Here is a 14,058-nt window from a genome sequence, read left to right as displayed (position 1 = left end):
TAGGTTAAGAGCCTATTTTGTTTACATATCATTCTTATTTGACAAAATTCACAATTGGTCCCTATGGTTTATAAAATATCGCAATTTGAGGACTTCCTAGCAAAAAGTCACGCCACTGGTCTTTATGGTTTCAATTCATTGCACAATTGGTCCTTGACCCTAACCCCTTCACTTTTGTATCGTTAGTGCACGGGGGTTTTTGTCTTTTCATTTAGTAGTCATTGTAATCCTTCATCATCAAAGTTATCTCCCAAAATTATACCTGAACCACCAATATATCCACCGACACATACACCACCAAGCTAGATTCATCGATTTCTTACCTTAATCTCTAAATCTTTATTTATACTCGGGAGAAACAGCAAGAGTTGTAACTGAATCACCGTGAATTTTAGCAGAATTAGGATCCAATACTTTACCAGACTCGACATCCCCGTCTTGACTTTTGGAACATTAGCTAATTCAACCCCCGTTTCAACTGTTGATGTCGTTGATTTATGATCAGCAACAGGGATATGTGTTGTTGTTGATGATGATTTCTTCACCCAACTACAACAACTTGTGTGATAGGACTAAGGTTAGGGTTCTTGAAGTTGCTAAAGGAGATGAAAGTATCGATTGATCTACGAGAGAGAAAGAAAGAGAGAGAGAGAGAGAGAGAGAGAGAGAGGGAGAGTAGATGAAGAAGGGTAACAAAGTTATGTTTGATTTGCAGATTCTGATTTGTAGGTTTCGAAGAAGCATCGTTTGTAATCTCTTTCTTCTCCTGCAATTCTTGGGTTCCGATTTTTAGGTTGTCGTCAGATCTTTGGGGAGGAAACGGATGGGACGGGATCATTGGGGATCATGTTCCTCATAATGGTGAAAGTAACTCTCTTCTTTCTTCTGACACAAACGCACCACCACCTGAAAGCCCTCTTGTCTTCGACACCATCTCCAATTTACACTGGAAACGATGTACATCTCTTCCAGTTAAACAAGCATCTGAAGTATCTAACAACCATAAAGTAAAACTATAAGCACAAAGCTTAGTGAGTTTCGCCAAAAGTACCACCACACAAACATATAATCAAACAAATATTGAGTCTACAATCTCCTAGTTGGATTACCCCTGGTCCACAACCTTTCGGTTGGAATGTCCAATACATAACGGGTTCACAATCTCCTGGTTGGATTACCCCCGAACCACAGCCTTACGGTTAGAATGCCTAATATATAACAGGTCCATAACCTCCTTGTTGGATTACCCCCGACCCATAACCTTTCAGTTGGAATGCCTTGGCCTACAACCTCCCTATTGGAATGCCCCGATCTGTTGAATGATATCACAAAGCAATACAATCTCAATCCCACCATACCATGTCGACATATACATAAAAAATAACACATATCTAACAACAAATAATCATATAACCATTTAGTAGATCCTTACGTCCAAAACTCAGATCCAAGCCCAAAATGATGTCCCAAGTCATAAAGTTTCCAAATTTATGACTTTGCATGATTATAAAGTGCTTAATCTACAAAACCCTAAATTCTTAACCCAATAAGACATCACAACTCTTATATAGAAGGGATAGAAGGGAGAAGATCACATTTTTATGGTTCAAAATAGCTCCATAATGGATAAAGTTTCCAACTTTATCCATTAGAATGATCCCAACAAACAAGATCTAGTCTTTAAGTCTTAAAGGGACCCAAAAGTGCATTTTTTTCAACTTAATCCATTAAGTCCAAGTCTCTAATGTAACACCGTAAATTTCAAACAATTTTTCGCATTTTATAAAAGCATAATTCATTTAATATTCATAAAACATCAATGTTTGAAACTCAATCCATGCCATACAAAATCCCAAGATCTCATAACATAAAATCCCGTGCATGTGTACTGATCAAGTCGGCGCCTTCCCACGGTCGTCACTAGTACCTGAAACAAATAACACCAAACACTGTAAGCACAAAGCTTAGTGAGTTTCCCCAAAATACCACATATAACACATATTAGCCACTCGAGGCTACAACTCTATGGGTCCGTGCACCCAAACTCTGTGAACCCTTAGGTTCTAACTCTGTAAACATGCACAGCATAAATCACATAGAATAATGCAGTGCAACACATAACACATATATAGCATACAAACACTGTATCACATAACTCTAGTTACCTACTCAAGGTAAAGTATGGTGAGAAGACTCACCTTGCGTATCTCGATAACCCGCAAATCCCTGAAATCACTCGTGCTCGATCCCCCGAGCTATAATCCTCCTATAATACAATATATCTCTAATTAATACTTTCACAACTAAGGTTGACTATCCCTGTCAAGTCAACACTGGTCAACTCTGGTCAACGGTCAACAGTCAACTTTGACCGGACTCGGCGAGTACACCAAAGCGACTCGGCGAGTCTATACGTGTTCACTGATCCCCCCCTCGGATCCTCTCTTGACACGTCGAGTACTTCCCTAACCCAATGAGTTCCACCTGGCATGAATCGCGGGGCCACCACGACTCAACTCGCCGAGTCTCAAGAACAACTCGACGAGTTCAGGCTTGACTCAGCCCCTTAATGACTCTCCCTGACTCACTGAGTCATCCCCCAACCCGACGAGTCCACTCGCTGAACACTTTACGTGAAACCCCGACCCTACTCGCCAAGTCTCAAGAACAACTCGGCGAGTTCATGCCATGTACAAACTCTATTGACCTTCTGAGGTTATATCTGCTTTCCCAAACCATAGATCTAGCCTTCCCAAGCATGAATGTCATGTAAAGTTTGGAACTTGATGCTTGTATAACCCCCACAAGGCATCAAAAGATGTTTTGGTCCCAAAAATGACCACCTAGGTCTAATAACTCCATAATAACCCAAAAAGCCCCAAGGGTTAAGGTCTCTGGACCTCTTTGAGTCCAAATCCAAGGCACAAACTCGAAGAGGGACCATTTGCTTCACATAATCACTCTCCAAAGGGGTTATAAAACCCTAACTCTAAAGATCAACCCTAAAACTGAAGGAGATTCGAACCATTACCTCAAAATGAAGCCTCTGGACTCTGGATCTGCTGGAATCTCACCTCCTCCTTGCTCTTGCCACCTTCTTCTTGCTAAACAAGGAATACAAAGGCCCAAAAGTGACTTCTTCTCTCCCAAAACGAATTAGCTCTCTTAGGGTTCTCTCAAGGGACTGGTAGCCGCAATGGGAGGCTATAAGTGCCCTTAAATAGGCTCCAAACCCGGGGAATTAGGGTTTCATTAAACAGTGTGGACTCGCCGAGTCCAGGCGCGAACCCGCGTCCAAAACCGCGATCCTACTCGGCGAGTTTGAGCTCCAACTCGCCGAGTATTCTCACAAAATACCAAAAATATAAATATGAATAATACCTGGGAATCCGGGCTGTTACATCTAACCTTCAGACCTGAATCAAAATGATGTTCAGATGGATAAAGTTTCCAACTTTATCCATAACAAGGTCACAAACCTTCAAGATCTAAAATTTATGCACTTAAAGTGATCAAAAGCTCATGACACTCAAAACTAGCTAAATCTAACAGTTTCATCATCAAGATTCAAACTTTATACCTCTAGGAGAAAGATCAAGGTGAACAATGTCCGAATCTACAAGATCCAATGCAACCAACACTTCTTCAATGAGTTCCTTCTTCTTCAAGGTGCACCAAAAACACTCCAAAACACTTTTGTTTTTGCTCACAAGGCTCAATCTAGGGTTAGGGTTTCAAGAAAGGGTGTTGGAGAGGTGGAGGCTCAGAATGGAATAGGTTTGGGGAAGTTAAGGAGCTTAAATAGGGCTTAAACCATGAAAATAAGGTTTGGGAACTGATCGCTTATGCCTAGAGTACTCCTAGTACGCCCAGCGTACACGGCTAACCCAAAAATCACCCTAACGTCAAACGGTCGTAACTTCTTTGTTCCAACTCCGTTATCGACGTTCTTTATATCCACAGAAAGGTGTAGAAGAACTCTACAATATCATCTAAATATCTTGGACCAAAAACTTCTTGAGCAAAAATCCTTAATTCATGCAAGGACCAGGCCTATGAGTTTTCCCTTTCTACCCTTCGGCCTAGAACATAATTCAAGGGTAAAAAATCTTAACTATCATCTCCTTCCACAAGGACTAAACTTTGCCTCCTTAAGGCCCAAAACCTTACACAATCGACTTTTGGTCTATGGCTCAGAAATGACAGGAAAAATGATGTTACAATGGTCTCGACTCTTCACTCTTCCCCAGGAGGTCATGTGGGTTCTTGAAGTGTAGGCTTGAACCTATGGTTGAATATTTGTTAGGGGTGTTGATCATCTTAAAAAGAAAGGTTTTTATTTGGAGGATTTGTGTACTAGAAAGGTGGGAAATGGAAGAAGTATTCGGTTTTGGTTGGATAATTGGCATGGATCAAGTATTTTTAAGAACAAATTTCATAGACTTTTTGTTCAGGATACAAATTCGAAGGCGTCTTTATTTAATCGATCCTCATAAACGAGGATATTGGACGCGTTTCCTAGATATCCTCATAATGGTGTTATGGGTGCTCAATGGGATGAGATGCGTGAATAATATAGGAGGTGGTTTTATCCGATTCGAATGATTCGTACACGTGGGATTTGGATATTAAGGGATAATTTTATTCCCGGTTGCTTTGACCATAAATTTTATTGATGCACACACTTAGAGTCTTCTAACATTCCTACTAGATGTAATACTTATGTTCGTAAGAAGATTAATATTCATGTTTGGCGGGTTGAAAGAGATAAGCTTCCCACTAGATTGAATTTACGTGATAAAGGCATTGAATTAGAGTTTTTTTTATGTCATGTTTTCTCTCAAATTGGAGAGTTTGTTGGTCATCTTTTCTTGAATTGCAATGTTTTTACCCCTTTATGGAACTTGATAGCTAGGTGGTGGAATATCCCTGCTCCTTCACATGACACGGTTAATGAGAACTTGCATTGGGTTGATTCGCTAAAGATGACTAAGGAGTTTTCATAGGTTTTTGAAGCAATTATTGTTATCTCGTTTTGGATCATTTGGCGATTTCGTAATAATCTACTTTTTGGAACGATAAAGCCTAAAAGAGATGATATTTTTGATGATATTAGGCATTTTTCTTACTTTTTGGTTTCTAATAGACATAGGAAAAATACTATTTCTTGTGATTGTTGGCTATTATCCCAAGCATGACTTTGTAAGTTTTTTCTTTGTTCTGTAGCTTCTTGCTAGAGGTTTAATAAATCCATTGCGGTTTAAAAAAAAAAACAATCATAAGCACAACTAATTTTTCAGTTATTAAAAAAATCCAATGGAATCGAAGTAATTATGAAAATGGCTTATAGATTTATTAATTTTTTTAAAAAAAATTTAATAGGTCTAAAAACATTTTTTACAAATAGATAAGTTCTTTTACAAATAGTTTTTCAAACCCATCAAAAAAGAGTTTTTGAAAAGTCATATGTACCTTACTATTTAAAATTGTTTTTAGTTTTTATGTATTTATTTAATATATATATATATATATATATATATATATATATATATATATATATATATATATATATATATATAAAAGATATTCGAATACTTTTAAAAAAATGACTTATTAAATTATAGATTCTTGACACAAAAATTAATCTAAATATTTTTTTTAGAAATTAATTTTTATTTACATTTTTATCAAAAAGTACTTAGTTATTGAGTTAAATAAGCAATCCTAATTAGCACTGTTGGAATCCTAAGTCGAGTAGGACTTAGAGACCAACCTAGTTTTTAGGAAATCATAAACAAGTCGGTTTCTAGTTTCCTAATTGTAATCTAATTACAAGTCGGTAGTTAGGATTATATATACATTGTTTTAGGTCGAGCTATGATCGTTGGAAAACATTATAAACACCATGAGTTTTGAGTGATATTCTCACAATAATCAAAGAGTTATTTTGATTAGTATAATTGTGTTTACATATTCTAATCTTGAATTGGTATCAGAGCCAAGGAATCAAAGGCTGTGAGATCGATTTTATTACCTGTTGACAAGCTAGGTCAACATGTTGGATGGTGAAGACGGTGTACAGCCTCCTCCGGTGAGAGTGAAGGATTGGGTCAACCACTGTAACGTGTTCGATGCTCACACCAACAAATTACACTGTTTGGTCCCTGCGTATGAAGGTGGTGCTTAGAATTCACAAGGCTTGGACTGTGATCGATCCAGGAACAGACAAGAACGATGAGAAAGATTACCTTGCAATAGGATTGTTGTATCTGGCAATCCCGGAGGATCTAATCATGTAAATAGGAGATGTGGAATCTGCCAAGGGACTATGGGAAGCGATAAAGGCAAGATATGTAGGTGCTGATCGTGTGAGAGAAGCTCGATTGCAAACCTTAAACGCTGAATTCGATCAGCTGAAGATGATAGAGTCGGAAACCATCGACGCGTATGCTGGAAAGCTGCTCGGTATCACCTCGAAATCAACAGCTTTAGGAGAGGTTATTGATGAATCGAAGTTAGTAAAGAAGTTCCTCAAAACCTTGCCTCAATCGAAGTTTATACACATCGTCGCCTCTTTGGAACAGGTGCTCGATCTAAAATCTGTTGGCTTTGAAGATGCAGTGGGACGACTCAAGGCTTATGAAGAAAGGATAAAAGAAGAGGAGGACGACGGAGGGAGTCAGGCGAGAGTTATGCTCACAAAAGGCGTTGTCTGGAGGTGGTGGATCATCGGGGCATCAACGAGAGGGAAGAAGAAGAGGGAACTTGAAGGGGAATGATGGGTCGAGTGGATCTAACCAGGGAACCGGGTCAAATTGTGGGTCAACTGGATCAGGTCCAAATGAGTTTAAAACAAAACATGCCCAAATTGGGGAGCCCAATTCTTATTCTGATTTATCTCAATCTAATTCCAACAATTGCAAAAAATGTAACTGTTATTGTGACAAGAATCGGAAAAATAGGGAAAAAGACCTATCTAAGGTGATTTGTTTTCGGTGTGACAAAGCATGTCACTTTGCCTCGGAATGTCCGGAACGACTCCAAAAGTTAAAAGAAGGTGATTTTTCGGAACATGACGATAGCGACGAATTCGTGTTCTAAAACCGGATCGGAGTTGAAGAATTCTCTAGAAGGACTTAGAGATTCGGGGGTGATTGTTGGAATCCTAAGTCGAGTAGGACTTGGAGACCAACCTAGTTTTTAGAAAATCATAAACAAGTCGGTTTCTAGTTTCCTAATTGTAATCTAATTACAAGTCGGTAGTTAAGATTATATATACATTGTTTTAGGTCGAGCTATGATCATTGGAAAACATTGTAAACACCGTGAGTTTTAAGTGATATTCTCACAATAATCAAAGAGTTATTTTGATTAGTATAACTGTGTTTACATATTCTAATCTTGAATAGCACACCTAATGTTTTAGTTATATAATATTAGACGTGACAATGGGGCGGGTTTGGAGCGAATCGACCTTGATCCAAACCCTTTTAACAAATTTCAAAATCCAATCCAAACCCGCTCCATAACCCGTAGGGTTTTGAATAATCAAACCCATACCCTTATCCACCGAATCAGCAGATATTCAAACCCGCCCCGTAACTCGTAAGTTTTTTGAATAATCAAACACATTTTACTTAAATCATAAAATCACATTTATTAAATAAAACTAATTTTTGATTTAGAAAACACATTATGTACTTGATGACTTTCTATTGGAATTAAAATCATTATTTTACTTACTTCCAATTGGTTTTTGATCGTCGATTGTATTGATGGAGAATAGCAATTACAAACTTTCTTTCGGTTGATAAATGACCTTATTGATTTATAAATGAAATTGGTGATTACATGATGAAATATAAATGAATTGAAATCATGACTCTTGGGAGAAGACTGGAAGTCTAGAAGTTGAGTCCTCGAGTCCTATGTAAAAACAATTTAGTGGCCTTTTTTCTTTGGACTTCTGATTAGAATTTAATGTAAACTTTAGGTGATATAAAATATAAATTTATATTTTTAAAATTTATATGGGGCGGGTTATAAACGGATCGAATCGGTGATGATCCATACCCGACCCTTTTAATAAAATGGTTAGCGGGTACGGGTCGTTAACGGGTAAACGGATCAAAAACTATGCTCCAAACCCATATAATTGTTAAGGGTTTGGATCGGATCAGGGTCAAAACCCGCTCCATTGCCAGACCTATATAATATATATGTTACCTATTGTCATTTTGATTAATTACTTTTCAAAATAATTAAGAGGGGAAATTTATTTATAGGCTGTTATTTTTCAAATTCAACTTTTTGTCATCATTTTTTCTAAAAGAGATGATAGTGTACGAATTTAAACATGATGGAGATAAGAATTAACGGGATTGACACGTAGGAGAAGATATGAAGGCCATTTTTAATATAAAGAAATTTCTACATCAATAATATCTTTCTAATTAATTGGGAAACCTTTTTGCTACATTGGATGTTTGAGATTTATTGAACTTAGGTTTAATTTCTATAAAATACTAGTTGTGAAACCCATATATTATACGGGTTAATTAAAACATAATGTTAAACAGGAGCGATTAAATGAAAAGTTTATTTGAATTTGAAATATGAAATAAGTGAAGATTATGAAAAAAAAAACATGCAAAAAAATAAATTAATTAAAATTATGTGTTTAATTGTTAGACCCGTGTACTAAACGATTTATTATAATAAAATGTTAAATACAAATGTTTAAAGTGTAAATTTATTTGAAATTGAAATTGAAATTTCAAATTTCAAATTTGAAATTTGAAATTAATAGTTATTATAATAGGTTTAATTTATGTAAACTAAATTAATGATACAGTGAAAATGAAGAATGAAGAATGAAGTAATTGAAAAGTGGAAAATAAATATATTTCAAAATTATAATAAAATGACATGTGGCCAAATAAATGAGAGAATGACAAGTAATAATAACATTTTTATTTATCAGGGTAGATTTATTTATTTATTTATTAAAAAGATAGGGCAATAAGTAGGGACAATATATTTTATTGGTGATCTTTTCCGTATTAAATCAATGTTATTACAAAGGCAACGACCATTATGTATTTCAAGTAGGTAAGATATAATTATTTATAATTTTTTTCATTTCCCCAAATTACCAAAATATATATGTTTTTAAATTCTATGTTATAATATTTGTAGTACTATTATATTAAGTTATTTTTTATAATATTAACCACTTTTCTGCTTTCGATTTTGTTAACGATATTTTTATTTTATATATTTCAAGTAACTAACCAATAATTAATCATTTTAATCAAACATATTTTATTCCTGGAAACACATTAAACACTTTATCTTTGTGTGAATCGTAAGAAATGGTTATAACAAACATTTAAAACTTACTCTAACGTAGCCTTTTGCTTTCGATTTAAGAAAGAACACAAGCATCTTCTCTCTATCAGATAAACCAGTGGCTCATACACTTATACACCTAACCAAAGAAAAATGACATTGCAGCGGTCCATCAACTCATATATGACTTATATATAAGCTTGCGTTGGCCAGTCCTATCTTTCATCAGTACCTGCATCATCTCTATTCACTCAATCATATCTCAGCTCGATCAAAAACAAACATCAATGGAGCATTGGGTTCGAGCTTTAGTGGTGATTGGTTTCATATTCCCGCTGTTGATAGAGGGTCGTGTTCGTCACTACAATTTCAATGTCAGTGTATACACTTTCTATTGTATTAACCATAGTTTAATTACTTACTCTTTCAATTTCGGTATTTTACGTTTAGAAAGTGTAGTACTAAACCATGCATGCATGCAGAAAAGGGTGTCATTTAGCTCATTTATATCGTTTCTTATGATATAATGCAGGTTGTAGTGAAAAAAGCGAGTCGATTATGCTCAACGAAGCCAATAGTAACAGTTAACGGGCAGTTCCCAGGACCAACGCTTTATGCTAGAGAAGGTGACACAGTTCTCGTAAGGGTTGTCAACCATGTCAAATACAATGTTTCAATCCACTGGTATACAATTTTTTTGACATATTCATTTATAGTAAAATCGCTTAATTACTTCATCGTCTTCAAATAATTAAAAATGTCTATATGTGTTTGCAGGCATGGGATACGACAACTGCGAACAGGATGGGCAGATGGGCCAGCATATATAACACAATGCCCGATCCAGCCCGGGCAGAACTATGTATATAACTTCACAATAACCGGGCAAAGGGGCACGCTTTTCTGGCATGCACATATTCTATGGCTTAGGGCAACTGTTCATGGCGCCATTGTTATTCTACCTAAACTTGGAGTTCCTTATCCTTTCCCCAAACCTGCTGTTGAACAGGTCGTCATCTTAGGTTAGTGATCTAGTACGTACTGGTGTCCTTTTTCCTAAACATATAAAATAAAAAGTCCGATCCAAAAAATGAAAAAAGAAGCGAAGAAAAGTTGAAAAAAGGTGCTAAGGAAAAAGGTCCGACTTTTTTTTGTCAATGGTGAATGACGTTTTTCAAATGAAAAAACTATGATCGATGTTTTTATTGCAGGAGAATGGTGGAAGTCAGACACTGAAGCTGTGATCAATGAAGCATTAAAATCGGGTTTGGCCCCAAACATATCTGATGCACATACCATAAATGGCCATCCTGGACCTATATCTGGTTGTCAGACACAAGGTATATATATAGAATATATATGGATAGATACTTAATTATGGAATAATCTTTTTAATTATTAGGTTTATCCAATGCGAAAATTTGTGTTATATATCCATGCAGGAGGGTTTCAAATAAGTGTCGAAAATGGGAAATCGTACATGCTACGTATAATCAATGCTGCACTCAATGAAGAACTCTTCTTCAAGATCGCCGGCCATAAGCTCACGGTGGTGGAAGTCGACGCCACCTACGTAAAACCCTTCCAAACCGACACAATCGTCGTAGCACCAGGCCAAACCACCAATGTCATCGTCACAGCAAGCAAAAGCGCCGGCAAGTTCATGATGGCAGCCTCGCCGTTCATGGACTCACCTATAGCTGTCGACAATAAAACCGCCGTCGCCACTCTCCTTTACACCGGTACCCTCAGCACCACATCCACTACCCTAGCCATCCCACCTCCTCCAAACGCCACCGCCACTGCCAACAACTTCGTAGACTCCCTCCGGAGCTTGAACTCAAAAAAGTATCCGGCGAAGGTGCCTCTGAAAATCGATCACTCCTTGTATTTCACCGTGGGACTTGGTATCAACCCGTGCCCGACTTGCAAAGCGGGTAATGGTAGTCGGGTTGTTGCGAGTATTAACAATGTTACGTTTGTTATGCCTACCACTGCTCTTCTTCAAGCACATTACTTTAATAAGAATGGGGTCTTCACTACTGATTTTCCGGGCAACCCGCCGGTTTCTTTCAACTATACCGGAGCTTCACCGGCAAATTTGGCTACCAGTAGTGGGACTAAGCTTTATAGGCTAAAGTACAACTCAACAGTTGAATTGGTATTACAGGATACGGGTATTATTGCTGCAGAAAACCACCCGGTTCATTTACATGGGTTTAATTTCTTTGCTGTGGGTAAGGGATTAGGCAATTATAACCCGAAAGTGGACCCGAATAAGTTTAACCTGGTCGACCCGGTTGAGAGGAATACCATTGGTGTGCCTTCTGGTGGATGGGTAGCTATCCGATTCCGAGCGGATAATCCAGGTAAAGTAATCTTCTTTGTTGAGAATGAAACAATATTGCATTTTGCCATTATTATGTAATTAATCGTTGCTTTTATGACATTTTTGCATTTGAATTAATTGTAGGTGTTTGGTTTATGCATTGCCATTTAGAAGTTCATACGACGTGGGGACTAAAAATGGCATTTTTGGTGGACAATGGTCAAGGACCAAAAGAGTCACTTTTGCCACCTCCAAAAGATCTTCCAAAATGTTGAGAAAGGGAGAAGGGAAATTAGTGTGATTTGGGTATTTAGAGGATATATTTGTTTCTTGAGCAACTAAATGGTTTGTTCAAGCCACTATACAATAAATTTTCAAGTGATTTGTGTTATATATGAGACTTAAAAGAAAATTATCTCTTTTGAATACTTTTGGTATATAATTTTAAAAAATATTTGAACGTTAGTCGGTTAACTCAAATACGAGTCTAGCTATGTAAGTCTTTTGTTGTACGCACAAATGTTAGCCTTCAAGTACACAACCAGAAAATAACTCTAACTGCAAATCTGTCGCTAAGCCTTTGCAACGGATTTGGTCTTACAAAAAATTTACTCATAAGAATATTAGCAACGATTTATGAGAAAACTTTAAGCAGGAGATGACAATTGAGGTTGATAACTAAAAAACCATATAAAATTTTGGATCATATCATGAAATTGTAAACAACCGTCGATGCAGGAGATGACAATCATGGTTGATTGTCGTTGTCGGTATACATATATACTAACATATTTGAAATGTTGCTAGACACTAACTATCAAAACAAGCCATATTCTTTTTCTTCCTTGGCCTGGTTGATGATCAACAACACTAAAGAGATGCCAAAATTTTGTGGCTAGGGTGAAGGAGGAGAAAAATGCACATTATGTTGTCTTGTGAAAACTTACCAAAAATCACAAGCTATATTTATTATATATTTACATTAATTAGTGTGCTTTTATAAGAAGTATTTCAAGCCAGTGGTCACATAGTTAATTGACTTAATATAACACTAGTTTGTGAGATGGTCAAAGACAACAAATACAACAAATAGTGAAGGTATATATATATATATATATATATATATATATATATATATATATATATATATATATATATATATATATATATATATATATATATATATATATATATATATATAATTAGGTTATTGTATTCTAACTAATTACTGTGTGGATATAAGAATGAATATGTACCAATCATTTTAGTTATTTTAAAAAAATGATTTACATATATTATTAAATAAAAGAAAAATAAAATAATGCCATTTTATTAAAAGAAGGGTAACATTGTACATTTGCATTGTCTTAAAATTAGGAAACACAATTTTAAAAAAGCAAATTTTCGGATTTTAATGGATCTTTGATTATCTTAATTTTGAATTTTGATTTATTTTAAAATTAATTTAGTTTAAATAATTCTAACATAATTTGTAATCATGCTCTGTTTTATTCTGTCAGAATGACATTCTTTTTATAGTGATATTCTATAAAAATGCAAGTTATAAACTAATAAAGAGTCTTATGTAACAACCCAAATTTTCAATAAAATTTTTTCATTTTAAATAACCAAAACATTTCCATAAGATATAAAATTCCAAACACATTTGTTTTCAAAATCCAAAACATCAAATAAATTATTCATAAAATCAAAGTGTCCCAAATGAAACGCCAGAGAGTGCATGTCGCGCTATCATGCAAGGTTCTTACCCTTAGATTTTGAAGTACCTGAAACCATAAACAAAACTGTAAGCACGAAGCTTAGTGAGTTCCCCAAAGCATACCCCACACAATCCACATAATCACATAAACCATAATAACTATATCAACTACATTTACCACATAAGCCATGCATACAATCATATAAGGATGTCATGGAAACCCTCTAAGGTCTTACACCTGGTGCCATGGGAACCCCCACATGGTCTTAGCCCATTGCCATGGGAACCCCCATATGGTCTTACAAACATATAAGGATGTCATGGAAACCCTCCAAGGTCTTATACTGGTGTCATGGGAACCCCTACATGGTCTTAGCCTGGAATGTCATGGGAAACCCCACATGGTCTGATATCCAACTGCCTCGGGAACCCCCCGATGTCTTCCATGCACGTATCACAAATACAACTAGCATATCACATAACAAATAATCAACTAGCACAACACATAGCAAATAATGGGCTGACCTTGGTGCCTTCGACCCATTGGTATGGTGAAGAGAGTCACCTCTCAAGGAATGTCGAACTGGTAAGATCAAATCCCAACTCACAACTCCAAACTCAAATGCCTACAACCACCATGCGGCTAACTTCATCAAAT

General features: G+C 36.2%; 1 protein-coding gene across 1 annotated transcript; it reads left to right on the top strand.

Moving 5' to 3' along the window:
- The first annotated feature begins 9,568 nt into the window (after positions 1–9,568).
- On the top strand, positions 9,569–12,145 carry LOC111906766 (laccase-4). Its single transcript, XM_023902538.3, has 6 exons — positions 9,569–9,725; positions 9,884–10,035; positions 10,129–10,373; positions 10,563–10,691; positions 10,794–11,720; positions 11,825–12,145. The coding sequence occupies exons 1-6, from the start codon at positions 9,639–9,641 to the stop codon at positions 11,953–11,955; spliced, it is 1,671 nt and encodes a 556-aa protein (XP_023758306.2). The 5' UTR covers positions 9,569–9,638; the 3' UTR covers positions 11,956–12,145.
- The last annotated feature ends 1,913 nt before the right edge of the window (positions 12,146–14,058 follow it).

This window comes from Lactuca sativa, chromosome 9, assembly GCF_002870075.4.
Source record: "Lactuca sativa cultivar Salinas chromosome 9, Lsat_Salinas_v11, whole genome shotgun sequence".
Lineage (NCBI taxonomy): Eukaryota > Viridiplantae > Streptophyta > Magnoliopsida > Asterales > Asteraceae > Lactuca > Lactuca sativa.
Note: the sequence above shows the minus strand (reverse complement) of the source record. Positions and strands in the feature narration are given on the sequence as shown.